We start from the raw sequence: 16,225 nt of genomic DNA, 5'->3' as shown, positions 1-16,225 counted from the left end.
TTGGCTAAACTAAAGCTCCATCACAAAGGCGCACTTTTGAAAGGCGCAAAATTTTCACTACAGACACACAAACTTCTTCAACATGCATGTGCCACTTTAGCTGCAGACTTGTGCACCATGTCGTCTTGTATGTCCTCAGAATCAACCACTGACAAAATGCCTCACAAGGGCTTCCCTCACATGGTGTCCCCGGTGAAAGGCTTATCAAACAAAGATAATAGACACCACAAAATGGCTTCGTGAAAAATATCCTTTATTTTTTCAAACTCTTGCGAACCAAACGTCACACATTATACATCTTATGCATTAAAATAACAACAGGGACCAAGAATGCACACCTTGGTAAACAATGAAATGCGGTTGAGGGAAGTTTACAAATGAAAGACATGAACGGAAGTAACAAAGAAAAAAACAACGATCTGAACGCATAATCTGTTTAAATGTGCTAGTTTGACAGCTCACCAGTTAACTGATCTAGGAAGTGAGCTGGAACGCAGCAAAATATTTAGGAATATATGAAAAACCTACACTGCCTTTGAGAATGCAAAGCAATGCGGCCATATTAAACAGCAGAAGAGAGGAAGTGCCACTATAAAAAAAAAAAAAAAGAAAGGAACTATGGATGCACTCTCGGCAGGCACTTTCCCCAACTGCCAGGAGAAGCACAGGTGGCGCTTGCACCTACGTCCTCAGGCTCACGTTTCGCTTGGGGCTTCCAGTAGCTCTGCGTTGAGGCAGACGCCAGGGATAGGGCGGTCGTCTAGGCTCATCTTTCCGGCTGGGTGGCGACGCGGAGTGGTGAAGCTCGATTCTGCCACGGTGCTGTGAGGTGCCGTGGCAGGCTCCGCGTCGCCGCCTGCTCCGAAGTCGGAGGTGGCGACTGCGCCCATCGCAGAGCTGTCGTCGGCTCCCTCTCGCTGCGTCAAGGAAGATGCGTCACCGGCTTCGGGAGTTGAAGTGCTGTACTTTGGCGGTGTCCCGCCATCTCTAGTGCTGCTTGCCGCTTGCCGCTCTCGTGTAGTCTCCTCGCTGACAGCTGGCGTGGTACACGGGACACCCGATGAAGTTGCTGGGACATGACCGCTGACCATGTTGGAGTCCGTTTGACCAGCAAGAGACATGGCTTCCAATGCTCCATGGTCAGTTGTCTCATCCACGGGCTTTTGGGCATCTTTTTCAGAAACTCCTGCGTTTTCTTCAGTGACTTCAGTAGTGACAGCCACATGCTCGGTCTCTACGCTGGAAATGTTGCCTTCCGCTGCCATTATATCAGCCGTGGTCTCCAAAGTTGCATCAGCAACACCGCTGTCTACACTGTCATCCCACACAGAGTCTTCGAATACAGCTGCCTCGCAGACGTCTTCTGACAAAGTGTGCTCTTCTGTTGGCTCAAAAAAATCAGCTTCGTCACATCCAGGTTCTTCAGGCAGTAGATCATTTTCGGACACTCCTGAGAGTTGCGCTGCCTTTTCGTCGGTTTCTTTCAAAAGCACACTGTCCTCAGACACCACTGGCAGATTTGTTGCACTGCCTTCTTGTTCTTCAGGGAGTGTGTCGGCGTCTTTCACTGTCGGCAGTTTATCACTTAGCCCTTCAGAATCTTTCGGCACCGCCGCCTCTTCGACAAGTGCTACCTGATCCTTGTCACTGCCATCAGTTTTCTCATGCTCAGTTTCGTTTCCTGCCGCATCCTCCCAATCTACAGCACTGCTCGACACTTCTGTTGTCGCCTCTTCCAGTTCCGAATGCTCGACTTTCACGTCAGGTTCTGTAGCCTCTTCTTCATCCTTCAAAGCCTCAGCCAGCTGGGCAGGTTCTTCACCTTGATCTAGTCCATCCTCCTTTATCACTCGAATCTCTCCTTCGACTTCTGCATCACCCTCAACAGCAAAGTCTTGCCTAACATTGTCGTTAGTGACATCTGCAGCAAGCGATGTGCTGTTCAAGTCGCCTCTATCAGTGCATTCGATGTTTAGGCTGCTGGCCCTGTTAGTGTCAGGAACCTCGGAAGGAGCCTTAGAAATCTCGGAAGATGCTTCAAAAACAGAGCTATCCTGAACTTCATTGCAGACAAGACTGCTAGCATCTTCTCCGGTAACATCCTGTGCAGTTTCCTGCAGCAGCCTTTCCAGGACGTCAATGCCCACGTCCAGGAGGCGGACAACGTAGCGGCCGTCGTCCCTCTGTTCCAGAAACTCGGCCAGGAGAGAATTAGCTGGTTCACTCAAAGCCAGAAGCTGAAGCTTCTCCATGGCTTTGTCACCCAACTTGCCTTCACGGACATCTAGCGTGCAATTTATGGCAAACAGTGGAATATCCATGAGTTCATCTGGCAGTGGGCGAATACTGGCTCGGACCACTTTGTCGGTGTTTCCATAGTCCACGAACTTGACTAGAGCAAGGGCTGGACCTGCCACTGCGCCTTCAACTTCGTCTTTCAAGACTGTGATCCGGTACGGAAGCTCGTCAGACCAGTAGACCATGCACGGCAAAGAAGTATCCGCTGGCATGTCACTCAGAGGCACTTCTAAGAGCTGTGTTGCCAGAATCTCCATAGAATCAAGGCTGTCGCCAAGGTTCACATAGAAATCGGTTGCCGATTCAACATGACTGATCTGGACAACCACTTTCTGGTGAAGTGGAACCTTGGTGGTGCTGTAGCTCTTTGGCAGTGGCAACTGGGACAACAGGTCAGTCCCATCTGCAGTGAAGAGTCTAACCGACAACGGCTTCCCTGGCTCCACTGTTTCGACAAGCAGATCAGAATCAAGGGCGAGCTCTTTGAATTTCACAAGTGCGCTCTCGTTGTCGGTGGCATTAACACCAGCAAGCCGACACTCAACACAGAATGGTTCAACCTGCAGGTCTTCAGAGTCCACAGGCACCACAGACTCCACTGTCTGCGCATTTCCATAGTCCACAAAACGCACCCTAAGGCCACTGCCACCTTCACCGGGGCCTTCCACCCTAGCTCTGTACCACAGGCCATCCTCTGTGTAGAGAGCAGCGTAAAGAGTGTTGCTGTCAGGTGTCTCAACAGCTGCAGCACTTCCGGAAGCCAATGCCTCTTGCAACCTGTCTCCCAGCACGTCAAGGTCACCCAGCCTGCTTGAGAATTGGACATAGAACGAGTGCAGGGAATCAATGTGGCTCACAACACCAGCGTCACGACTCACTGGCATCGCTGCAGGTGCTTCCATTTCTGCAGTTTCCTTGCTTTCCAAAGTTGGAGTCTCGGAAGAGGTGGACTTCTCCTTGAGTGCCGTGCCGACATCTTCTCCATCTATGCAGAGCCTCACAGTGACTTCGGGGCCCCAGGTCACGACTTCAACCTCCACTGGTTTATCCGATACCATACGGCTGAATGTGTCAGCCACGTCGGAGATGTCAGCTAGGTCCTTTGCACCGTCCAGCTTGCACTTGTAGCAAAACGGTGGCACTTCCAGAAACTCTGCAGCAATGGCTCGAACTTCAGGCACTATGTCAACATTGCCGTAGTCAATGAACTGCACGCATGAGCCGTCTGGGACCACCTTGGCCCGGTACCAGATGTTGTCGTTTGGGTAGAGAGCCACACAGGGCAGCCTCGGCACCGGCTCCACGACCGGCTCAGGAGTTTCGTCATAGTGTGTTTGGAGCCGCTCAGAGAGGCTATCCATTTGGGACTCCTGGTCCTTGGGCATGACGTAGAAGCAGGAAAGGTCTTCTACATGCATCACGATTGCCATCATCTTGCCCGAGATTTTTGAAAGCGGTGGGTAGCATGGGACAATGGGGCCTGTGTCGCGGGAAGGTGGGGGAGGGAGGGGGGAGGGGGTCACCCCACATAGGAAGAGAGAAAGGGGGAGAGAAAAGCACATTCAGACAGCTGAACCACCACAGCAAGCGTGCAGCAAGCAGCAATGGCCACTACACCAAGGCACAACGAACCCACAACCCAATGCCTGGACATGCAGCATGCAAGAGCAATATGCACCACTCAAGGCAATGACAAAGCCCTGGAAACAAACCAGCAACCGTGCAACAGTGGCAGCGTGAAAGCCCAAATTCTAAGGAAGCGGTCAATACGCAAATGGCTAGCAAATGAGAGCACAGCTCACTCGGAAAAGCAAGTGATGGAATGCGTCGGTTTGCGTTGCGATGCATGGAGAAAATACGCCTCAACATAAATGTACCGTATAAACGCGTGTAAGGGCCGCACCCCATTTTTTCGAAGGAAATGTTAAAAAAAAAATAAATCCGTGTAAGCGCCGCACCCGAACTTTCCATGACCCAGGCGGGAATAGCCTTCTAGATGCACGCTCCGTAGTCTCCGCGATCAGCTCGGGCACCAGCGCGCACAGAAGCTTCCAAGTGCCGTCCATGGATGGCGCCCAAGGCCGTGATCATCATCAACTTTTTTCTTTGCCGCAATTTCCCGCTATCCACATCCGCATCAGTATCGCCAGCTCCACCCTTCTGCGGCGTGTTAGCGCGTTCGCCATAATAGTTGGGGTTGTGGCTTTCGCGTGCTGCCACCGTGCGTAGCAGTTTTAGCACGATGGGCAAGCACCTTAATAGCTACATGGCTGGGAGTTAGCTCACAAACACGGTAAGCGTGCGGCGGGCAGGAAATTCGACGTGGCCGAGAAGTGCGTCCGATGATGGTGCAACCAGAAGAGAAACACAAGCTGCAAAAAGCGCGCTTTTCGAGGCAAGCCATGCAAGTTTCCCGAACTGGAAGAACAGCTGCTCCTCTATGTGATGGGAGAGCAGAACAATGGCTACGCGTTGACAGCGGACATGCTGCGCGGCTTCTATTGAGATGAACGTGCACCACAGCAGAGCACCAGCTCAAGAGTCTAAATACTCCGTGAGTGACGACTGAATGTAGAATAAATGTCACTTATTCCCCGGTTGGTGTGTTTTTACTTTAAAAAATTTTTTTTTTGCGCACATCGCGTGTATGAGCTGCACCTCAAAAGCTGGCCCTCGAATCTGGAAAAAAAAGTGCGGCCCTTATACGCGCTCATACGGTACATGAAAGGAAGGCTCTGACTTCACACAGATCATGAATTTGGCAGTTATAATTACAGTGCTGATGCCAGCCACAGCGCAGCCAAAGCAACATGTGCACCTCTGACAAATGCTTTAATTACCATGGCAAGCTCAGTACCAGCTACACTCCAGCACCACCTTCACCACTCCATTCCATTGTCAGTAACCTGGGCATGCTGAACGGTTATATGAATTTTTCTACTTTGCATAGCTGACGTAGCAGGTGTAGCCAGCTACACCATCACTCCTCACGCAGTCTGGCGACATCATCACCAGTGGCCTCATCACCACTAGTGCTTCCGTCCTCACAGGTACTTTTAGTTTTAGGACTCTCAGTAGCACCTTTATCACAGTCATCAGTGACGTGATCATCACTTCCAGAGCCATCACCACCAATATGGCCATCATTGCCGCTGCTGTCACCATCAGCGGGGTCATCACTGACTTTAACGTCCCCGCTGACATGGTCATCAATGCCACTGCTATCATTACGACAGCTGTCGTTACTACCCTGTACCTGATCACAAGAAGTGACTTCGTCAGGACCTCCATCAACACCTCCATTAGCACTGCCATCGTGATCATCATCGCTGTGCTCACCCCGACTGAAGTGGGGCTGAGATGACCTCCAAGGGGGCGATGTTCTCACTGGTGGTGTCAAGGGCTTTGCTGCAGTTCCTTCAGGCTTTGCCACAGCTGCCTCAGGCTTCCCTGCAGCCACCTGTGGCTTCTCTGCAGTTACCTCAGGCACTGCAACTTCAGGCTCGACAGCAGGCGGAGCAGTGTCGGCCTCCGCTTCGACTGCGGGTTCGGTGTCCTGCACCAGTTCAACCTCGGAGACGGGAGGCTCAGCAGCTGGTGTTGGAGGTGGCGGCGGGGCGAAACTGTCCAGCACGTTCACTTCGTCTTCTCCAGAGGTGTCGAACAGCGACCCAATCACCTTGGCAGGCTCAAGCTGCTGTTCAACCTGCAACGAGTTGAAGAGCAAGCCTGAAAACCCTCTCTCTTAAGGGGGACACTAGTCTTAGACCGTTTTTCCTTACTTGTAGTCCAGTTCTAAGTAAACTAAATTACCTCGGTGAGTTTTTTATGCCGATTTCAAATCAGAAATTGCCTTTTCCATTAATGAATTAGTCCCAAAGATAATTAACTTTAATTAGTCATTGATTAGTACATCAGTACAACAAAAATGGCTCAATGAAGATTTTTCATGCATGGCTGCATTGTCTAATGAGTACAGAGTGCAATAATCAAAGCCGTTTTTTCATTTTACCTTTACTAGTAATTTTACGGCACTTAGAATAGCAGCATTCAAGGTGTGAATATCATGCACTGATAAACTTTTCAATATCATACATTTCTGAAGCATGGCTGTCGAACTGTGCTTTGATATTTGTAGACACTGTGCCTTCAGCTTCCATTAGCAAGCAAAATGACATCTCTATCTGTCCTATACACCGAGATATCGACATACTAAGACAGCCAAGTGCCCAAAATTTTTATGCCGTTAAATCTTCCGCCCCCTGTGCAAGCTCAGCCCAAACGACGATATAAATATTGTGGTCAAAATATTTATTTCCCCAAGAAAAAAATTGGTACAGCTGGTGAGTAATTGCTGCAGATTCCAAAAGGGTCATTTTTAGGAAATTGATTCTTGGACCCTTTTTTGGCCCCAAATACCTGTGTCTGCTTAAGGGGGGACGAGGGTCTTAAAACTGACCTTTATTTATAGCTAGAGTCTCATAAAATTAGGCACACAGATGAGTTTTTCTCTTCCGATTCCAAAAATGTACTCATACTTGAGCTGGTGGTCTTAGATCAAAAGTTATCTTAAATTCTAGAGTAATTAGGTAATTTCTTACCTAGCTTTAATGAACTTTCTCACTGCATTTTGTTGCTTTGAATTACATGAATTGATAGCCAGAGAATTCCCATACCCGATGACATTCTTACTTTTTTTGTTTAGGCCACGTATAAATAGCAATTTACAATTAGCTTAATGAGTTGGAGTGTCAAATACTGCTTTCAACATAGTATATCACGATGACATGCCTTTAGAGAAACACGAAGAATGTCATCGGGTATGGGAACTGTCTGGCTGTCAATTCATGTAAATAAAAGCAACAAAATGCAATGAGAAAGTTCATTAAAGCTGCGTAAGAAATTACCTAATTACATACTAGACTTTTCAATATTTAAGACCACCAGCTCGAATGTGATTGCCTATTTGGAATCAGAAGAGGAAAACGCATCTGTGTGCAAAATTTCATGAGATTCTAGACATAAATAAAGAAGTTAGATTTAAGACCCTCGTACCCCCTTAAATCACTGATAACTTGTGGCACACACGCATGTAGCCACGGACTGCAACACACAGCTCACCTGCAGGACTAGCTCTTTGTACAGTATCTTGGCTGACAGTTGGGCAGGGTCGACGGGAAAGTTGCAATTCAGGACACACTGGAATGCACAGCCTGACTGCGTTGTCAACTCAGCAGGGATTTGCTTGACCTTGAAAGGAGGGTAAAAAAAAAAAAAATGCCAGGCAGTCAGACAAACCAACAGTTAGCTTATAACTTGTGCTTCCCTGCACTTTCTTAGGTGGTTCACTGCAAATTCCCAAGAGTTGTCGGCATCAAATGTGGGCATCTTCAACTATGGCAGAAGCAAAGGCAAGTCATTTGCAGACTAATGAGTACACCCAACATTCGGCAGTGTCATTTCTAAAAAAACACGAATACAAAAGCTCCACACCAGGTGCTTCATACTGCACTGCCACGAAGCTGACGGCCAGTCGTGACAGCTGTTACAGGATCACCGTGAAGTGAAGCTCGCCTAACTTTCCAGTCTCTAGAATGCATAGTTGCACTGAGAAAAAAACATACGCAGTTCTGCCTGGCTGTTCTGCCACAAATTTCAGTCAAATATTTGTTTTTATCGCATACTTTTGACCTTGTCACTTCTGCATAAGTACTATTTCACGACAGCTCCGCAGCTAAATAACAAGGGTTCCTACATATAAAAAATACACAGGTGATATCATACGATGTGACGAGAAAGATCGGCACTGGCAATACTGGCTGTATATTTTTGCTGCTACAACGACCACCTTCCTGTTATGGCTCTGAACTGCGCTTTGCCACCGCTTTTACGTTTCCAGCACTGCATAGGCTTCTTGTGGGCGGTAGCGTCTAAAGGTTGGGAGTAAGTGGATGGGTTGTGGGTAAGGGCCTCCTGGAAGGTGGCAGCACCACACAACACCCGACGGACAAATTTTGATGAAGTGACGATAATGCGAAAACACATTAAAAGGTGTTCATTTCATTGCATAAAGAAAAGCTATTTATTCAGGAAGGAAAATATTAGACTTTTTAAGAATCAGAATACCAAAATACACATGTAGTGCAAGTTCGGCCACGGTCCAGTGACAAATGATAAGAAAAAAGGACCAGGTTCCGCCCTAAAAAGAGGGAAGCCAGACCTCATGCGATGTATACGCCCTTTCGCCTAGTGTTGTCCTCATCTAAAGGATAAAGGAGACACACTCGCATGTGCCTACCTCGGTGTGGTGCACCACCCTGGTGCCTCCCATGTCGACAAAAAACAGCTCCAACTTGGCCGGGGACGGGCGCGACCTGACCACAGCACGTGCCCAGGGCGTCAGCACCTCGTCGCCAGCACCCTCCTTGTTGGGCGAGGGCAGGCGCGCCACACAGGCCTCGCCGGGCACCGGGTTCCGGAACTTGGGTGCCGCCTCACCGGCCTCCTGGAGCGCCTTGGCCAGAGGCTCCACATACTCTACCAGGCAGCACCAGACCTCAGAAGCGGACATGACGGCCGTCACCTGTTGCCACGGAAACGGGGGACACCGTATTACCAGCTGAAGCATGGTGCACATAAAATGCATAAAAGACACACCCACAAGACAGTTACCACCGCGTAACGAGAGATTCAGCGACAGCTGTTTGCCGTGGTCAGCATAACACTGTTTGTTCAATACCACTTTGACTCCTCCGGTGGAGTGCAGCGATGTCACTCTGCTGACCAATCTGTGAGGTTCACTGCACCCGCCTCACTCTCCATCCCATATCCCCCTCGTACTGCGGGTTAACATCAACACCGCTGAACTAGAAAACATGCCTTTAGCAGCTCTCACAGTAAGAGAGAAAGACGGAGAGACCCGTGCATAATGCAGAGAGGTCCCATCTGGTTCTGATTCCCCCTTATTCTGACGGCTCAGAAAGAGCGATAAGGTTTCAAGTGTCACAGCCACACCAGGCTAAGAGACAGGCACACCGTAGTGAATTGCCTCTGGATTGAGTGACCACGACCAGAGTCGATTAACTGCGTGCCAAAGTCGCAGTGCCTTCCTCTTCTGCCCCTGACTGAGGCACGCCTGGGACTGAACCCATGAACTTGTCACGAGGGTTTGATTTTGGCAGTGCAAAGCTTGCCCAAAGAGTACCACGACCGATGTCTTTTTCAGTCTGCAATGATGCAGGATCAAATACCCACACCTCACCAAGCATTTCACCACACAGGAGTCAAGCTCGACACCAGGAGAAAGCTTGCGCCCATGGCAAAGACCGGAAGATGACACTGGAGACCGAATCTTGCAAATGCCACATGAGAGTCACGTGCTCACAACCCACAAACTTGGAGTACTGTAGCCACATTAAATTCTGCTGCATTTCTCCCACAAATCAGACAAGCAGCAGTCAGCTCAATAAGCCCTGCATGTGATTTGCAGCAAGCAGCCCCTGGCACCTAAACCTACGTCAATGCTCGCTACTTTCAGATGTAACGCTGTCACTCAAAAGATCAACAGTGCTGTTTATCAATGCTTCAGAATGCCGCTAATGCAGGCAATGCGTTTCAATACAAACTGCAGCATGGAAAGCTTTAGCATGCCTTCCTGGCATGCACTGGCTTGCTGAGCCTAAATGGCATTTAATAGCCAACTTAAACTGTGGCAGTTTCAGCTGTGGCTGCTGCAATAATTCTGCGGCTTCAAAGTGCATGTGTACTTGACTGCCTAGCTTAAAAAGACACCAAGGAAAAACTCCAGTTGCCCTTGATTGATGAATTACCATTTCAGACGACAAGAAAGCCGCCTTTGCAGAAAACTGATATCTTGCAAGGTAAAAAAAAAAAAAAAAAGACGAAAAATTGAAAGACTTGTATTGCTGCCATTGGCCATACTTACAAGTACGCTGCAAAGATTTCAAGCAAGATTTTTTGCTGACCGGTTTCATGGTTTATGGTTTCATGGGGTTTAACATCCCAAAGCGCCTCGGGCTATGAGGGGTGCCATAGTGGAAGGCTTCGGATAATTTTGACCATTTGGGGTTCTTTAACTTGCACTAACGCAGAATACTACACGGGCCTCGAACATTCCGCCTCCATCGAAACGTGACCACCGCGGCCAGAATCAAACCTGCCTCTCTCTGGTCAGCAGCAGAGCACCATAACCACTGAGCCAATGCAGCGGCACTAGACTTCACTCAAAATAAAATACCGTTCACTTTTACCACCAAAGGCCGATGAATACAAAAGATAAACGCGAAAAATTAAACCAAGCAAGCCCATCACTCTTGAAATGATCAACGTGGCAAGTTCGAACCGGTGTGCCGGAGAAAAGTACTCCATTGTTCAACTTCAAAATTTTCAGCAATGAGAGCCTCTCCTGCTGCTGTACAATCATCAAAAGTATCAGGAAAGGCCCAGATATTGCAACATACCAAGAATGAAACCTTGATAAAGTAGCCATCAGTGTCCCTTTAACAATCATCCAAACACCTTCTGATATAACTGCAAGTTCTGCAGCTGAGCACTCCACAATTACACTCCCCCAACATGTGCCCACTAAAGGAAAAATTATAGTTTGCATGCTCTAAAAACCATAGCATTGCTTGCACAAATCTGCAGCAGCTGAACTGCCTAGGGACAGTTGTACAGTCAGGCCCACTTATAAGAATATTCAAGTGCCATGGAAATACCATTGTTATAACCAATAATTGTTATAACAGGGTTGTGCCAAAAAAAAAGAAAGGATGACAAACTTCAGAGCATTTATTGACAGTAAATACCCAGAGGGGTTTGATTGTCCTAATGCCTGTAAAAGCTCGTTAAATCGAACTTCAGGGAACCGGAAGAATGTTCACCATTCACCGATGACCAAAGCACCACCATCACTGCGCCACCGGGAGCTTTGCGCACCTCCACGTCACAGGAATGAAGCCAGCTTTTTGGAAGCTATTCTTATGGGAAATTCAAGAAGCATGCAGAACCAAGAGTGCGGTGACAGCTGACAAGAGAAAAACCGCGCTGGCTGCATGCACGCGTGCTGCACTGACTGATTAGGGGTATGCATGGCGTGCGTAGCCAATGCAGCAATGCAGCAGCTCTCCTGACGCGATGACGCCTGCCTCTTTTGCTTTCGTGGCGTTGCTGCGCCAGCTTAGTCCATTGGTCGGCCCCACACATGCACGCTTTTGTGTTGTAAGCATGGTTTTGCTGGTGTGGTTGTAGCATTTCTTTTCTTTTTCTGTAATGGTTGACACTCAATTACCAGATTTAATTGTTATAACCAATAATGTGCCTTGACAGCATTGCTATAAGCAGTTTATTTTACCATAGAACACATGGCAAAGCTGATGGTGCCATGACCGACCATTGTTATATCCGATATATTGTTATAAACAGTATTGTTTTAAGTGGACTTGACTGTACTTGCAAGGAGACTAAAATGGCTTGCATAAATTCATATCGACATCCTAAGACATGTCTACACTCTGCCAATCACGGCTGTGCTATCCAGCCTATTCACTCCGCTAGTCCTTTCATCTGATCCTCTGCAGCTACCAATTATGGCTTCCCTTTCCTGAGCACTGGTTGTCGTAAATTCAGTTAAAATAGAATGCACCCAGCCAAAATGCACAGTGAAAATTGGATAAAATTTTGAGAGTTATGAACACTTTGACTTGCCCCAACGGATGACACGAACGTGGGCGCGCTGCAATATCACATGCGAGCAACCTGCAAATTGCTGGCACTGCAATAATCAGTTGCTCCCCGTGCAGTGCAACCACGAAGCATTTACATGCGGTCCACACATCACTGATGCCACTATTGCCAGTCACCAGAACGCGCCGCAGCTAACAAACGGAGGCAAGTAGCCCTAAACAAACTAAGTCAGCCGTAAACAGGCTTTTGTTGGTTTTTGTTGTGTTAGCTACACTGCGCCAGGTTTTCGCCTCGTCGCATAGCCAGTAGACACAAATGGCCTTGAACAGCCATTGCCTAGCAACCGTTTCAGCCAAGCTCCACCAGGTGGCGCCGCCGTCGTCGCCGCTGCCGCTGCGGGAGCGAGTGCGCATAGTCGCTTCACGGGGGTATAAGCGCACTTTGCCTCGACGGAATCTTATCGCTATGGAGAGCGCTAAAGAGAAGCGATGGCTACAAGACCAAGCTAGAAAGAGACAACACGCTCGAGAGAAAGCAGAAGAACGCGCTGCACGACTCGAAAAGCGTCGCAGCTAACACAACTGACCAGGCTTAGATAGAGCTAAACCATGCCCAATTTTTTGGATATTAATGTCTTCCGTGGTCCCACGAGATTCACATCAGCAAGATTCTACTGCAAGACGTGACAGGTTATCAATGCGTGAAATGGAAAGCAACGCAAGTTTGACCGCTTCCACCAAAGCATTACATTTGCGAACAGCCAGCATATTTTGCCTTCTATTAAAAGAAAGCCAGGTGGCATAAACATCTGGCTATATCAACCCCCCCCCCCCCCAAGTAAGGTTTCTTACGGCCCCTAGCAGCAATGAAAACTCGTGGCATGACATTGCACTGGATCAAACAGACAGGTTATGATGATCAGACAGGACTTTGGGCAGCGCCGGCGATCACATGCATTGAACGCCGAAAAAAGCAACAGGGAGACTCCCCCACAAGCCACAAAAGCAGGCAGACAAAGAGTAGCAGAGAGGGAGAGGAAAGCACAGGGTAGAGAGAGAAAAAACAAGGCCAGTTTATTGGCAGAATTTTTGCGCAAGCAGACATGCAAGCAGTGCAGACACTTCCAACCATGCAACGATGCTGCGGGCCCGTCGACACTGATGGCAACTGACACAGTCATCGCTGATTTTGACTGATCTTTAATAGCGTCCTTTGAAGAGCTGTGGGGTCGACTGGAGGTAGCGCTGCATCCAATTCTAGAAGTGCATGGAAACATAGCAGTTTTTTTTTTTTTAACAAAATTTAGCCTTCACAGCACATTACTGCGTAAAACGTTGCGAATCAGTGATGCTTTCAGCAGAACGTTGCTGTTCAGTGTTTTCACAATGTTTTCGCAATGTGTTCAACGTTTCCCGATTTTGACTAAGATGTCAATAACCCGCGTTTGTTCCCTCACCCACTCCGCCCGTTTCCGATCTCTTAACGTTACACCTATCATTTTTCGTTCCGTAGCTGGCGAATATTTCCTGCCGCCTCCAAAGCATAATTTTCTATGTCCCATCATAGAAATTAAGAGGGAATGATAGTATTACCCTGGTTTTGCCACACAACATGCCGAAACTGATGCATAGTGAAACTGCACACGACTTCTCACACACTGTTCACGAAGCAATGCTTTAGGAGAAAAGAAGTCCTTGTTTCTGGATGAAAAAGCAGGTTAACTTCCTTCTTCTCTTGGTTGGCACACAAAAATATACTGAAGCTGTCATCGTCACAGCGTCAGCAACAAGCGACTGTCACCCACTCACTTCCCCCTCAGAGAGCGACCGCCACGCACAAACACTGGTGTACCATAACCCAGAAACAGACCCATTCCATGCCAGCCACTCACCTTGACGTCGACGTACTGCTTGGTCTGGAAGGCAAACTCGGCAGGTGCGATGGCGGCCCTCGGCTGCCTCTGTCCCTGGCTGGCCTCGGACATCGAGCCAAGGTCCCGAGGCGCTGCGGTCGCATCCATCGCGAGTCCTGCCTTGACGAGGGTCTCCACCAGGGAGGGCCCAGGGGTGCCGGAAGGCCGCTCGAGGTCCACCAGGTGAACGCCATCCTTGTGGGCTGTGGCGCGGCACAGGAACTGGCCCTCAAAGGCCTGCTGCAGGGGGCCCTCAGCCACCACGGAGGGCCACGTCGACCCGCCTCCCGGGGGTGCCACCGTGCGGAGCCGGCACCGGATGGCCTGTGCCGGCAGCTGGGCAAACTTGGGGTGGATCTGCATCATTACATTACATCATTACATTTTTTGAAGCGAAAAGCTTCACTAGGCTCGTCAACAACGCGCTTCGCGTGAGCCACCCCTTGGCGCCGCCGCGGCACGCCCTTCCTCCTCCTCGCCACCGGTTTACCCTTCGCCGCTGCTAGAGGTTCTTACCATGTTACCGCAAGGCGTGCGCTCCGTCGTTACTTCTCCTCCTCGCCATCGGTTAACCGCGTGTGACGGTTGGGATGGCGGTCTCCGTCCCAAGAGAAAGTTCTTTCGCAAGGCGTTGCGAAAACGCACACGTGAGCGGCGGCCGTAGAAGAGGCGCAGACATTCGCCATGGAAGGAAGAAAAGAAGATCCAGAAGTGGTAGCGAGGGAGTTGGCTCAAAATCTACACCGCTACCGTGGTGCTCCCAGTGCATTGTGCGCGAACTGAGACAGCCATGACGTCAAACAAAGCAAAACTCCAGCTTTTCGCTTGTATATCCAGGCTTAACCAGAGCTATGCCACTGCCAATTTTTTTTTTCTATCCCCCGTTACTATTGTTATTATTTTCATTCATTTATTTATTTATCAACTCCCTGAGCGACCGCCGCCGCGGTGGCTCAGTGGTTACGGCGCTCGGCTGCTGACCCGAAAGACGTGGGTTCGATCCCGGCCGCGGCGGTTGAATTTCTTTGGAGGAGAAACTCTAAGAGGCCCGTGTACTGTGCGATGTCAGTGCACGTCAAAGAACCCCAGGTGGTCGAAATTTCCGGAGCCCTTCACTGCGGCGTCTCTCATAGCCTTAGTCGCTTTGGGACGTTAAACCCCATAAATTAAACTAAACTAAACTAACTAGCTAGAGATCCTGCAGAGTCCAGCTCCTGCGTGCGTTATGCTTGTCCTGTTTCTTTTTGGTCCTTCTGCTTTCTCTCTTGAAGATTCTCTTCCCCAGCATTCTGATATTTCTATTTATTACTTAATTTACCTATTTATTTTTCCCAAGAAAACAAAACCAAACAAAAAAAAATCTTAAAAACTCTCTATGCACCCCTCTTCTTGGCTGATCCCCCTGTGTGGGTAAGCGCCATTCTATGAGGTGAACAACAACAACAACAACAACATTGCAAGCCAAGCAGGCTAAATTTTCGTATTATTGGTGTATATATTTGGAGTCAACCTTTCTTTTCTTTTTTTTTTTTCAGGCAGCCAGAGCTGCAAGTTGGAGTGGGGTCCACTTACACATTGCAACACAGGAGGTATTTACGTGATGTCATTCATAAAGGAAGCTATTGGCCTCTGAGTGGATGACAGGACGTTCACAAGAAGACCCCTAATGGACAGTTGAAGAGAGCGTCACTGCAGCAAGTTTGTTTGAGGATTTTAAGGGGGGATGTGGGGATCAGATCGCAAAAATCGCGAAAAAAGTTGATTTTTGAAAAGTACACTTTTTGGCATCTCCAACATTGTTTCTATGTTGTACTGAAATATTTCACCCAAAATTAAACTTTGAGCGCACCAAATAAATATATTTGTCGGCATCTACACATAGACAGTGTGTGCTAGCTTAGAACTTTCAGGCTTGTTTTCTCAAAATTTTTTTTTGAGCTTAATACCTTGTTCGTGAAAAGCGTCACACAGCAATGGGCGCATGGATTTTTAGCCCGTTTGTTTCGTTGCGATCACTGAAATGTGGTCTGTGTCAAGACAGTCTCAGATTTACCATTTAGGCTCACATGTTTTTATTACTACATGGTAATTAGAGCGTGACACATTCTAAACATAAAAGAAGGTGCATATTGTGTCCTTTATGAAAAAGAGCAGAGAAATCTTTAAAAAAAATTAAGAGAGTCTTGATTTACACCACACTTCTTAGTAAATATTAAAAGCATTTACAGACCTGTAGCTTATTTTTTGTCATGCTAGGCTTTCCACAAGCAAGCAACATGGGGATAACATATAAACAATGATAAAAGGGAA

The 16,225-nt window shown here is 48.3% G+C and overlaps 1 protein-coding gene across 1 annotated transcript in view; it reads right to left on the bottom strand.

Moving 5' to 3' along the window:
• Nucleotides 1-236: 236 nt before the first annotated feature.
• Nucleotides 237-16,225, bottom strand: part of LOC149335261 (uncharacterized) — a 36,133-nt gene continuing 20,144 nt past the window's right edge. The window contains exons 7-11 of the mRNA XM_089551915.1: nucleotides 13,895-14,272; nucleotides 8,597-8,881; nucleotides 7,420-7,548; nucleotides 5,638-6,004; nucleotides 237-3,778 (exon numbers count right to left, since the gene is read on the bottom strand). Of these exons, the coding sequence (XP_089408041.1) occupies nucleotides 696-3,778; nucleotides 5,638-6,004; nucleotides 7,420-7,548; nucleotides 8,597-8,881; nucleotides 13,895-14,272 (4,242 nt within the window). The 3' untranslated portion in view covers nucleotides 237-695. The remainder of the gene's footprint in view (nucleotides 3,779-5,637; nucleotides 6,005-7,419; nucleotides 7,549-8,596; nucleotides 8,882-13,894; nucleotides 14,273-16,225) is intronic.

This window comes from Amblyomma mixtum, chromosome 7 (genome assembly GCF_055824585.1).
Source record: "Amblyomma mixtum isolate Tamu chromosome 7, ASM5582458v1, whole genome shotgun sequence".
NCBI classification, from domain to species: domain Eukaryota; kingdom Metazoa; phylum Arthropoda; class Arachnida; order Ixodida; family Ixodidae; genus Amblyomma; species Amblyomma mixtum.
This window is presented reverse-complemented; position numbering and strand designations above follow the sequence as displayed.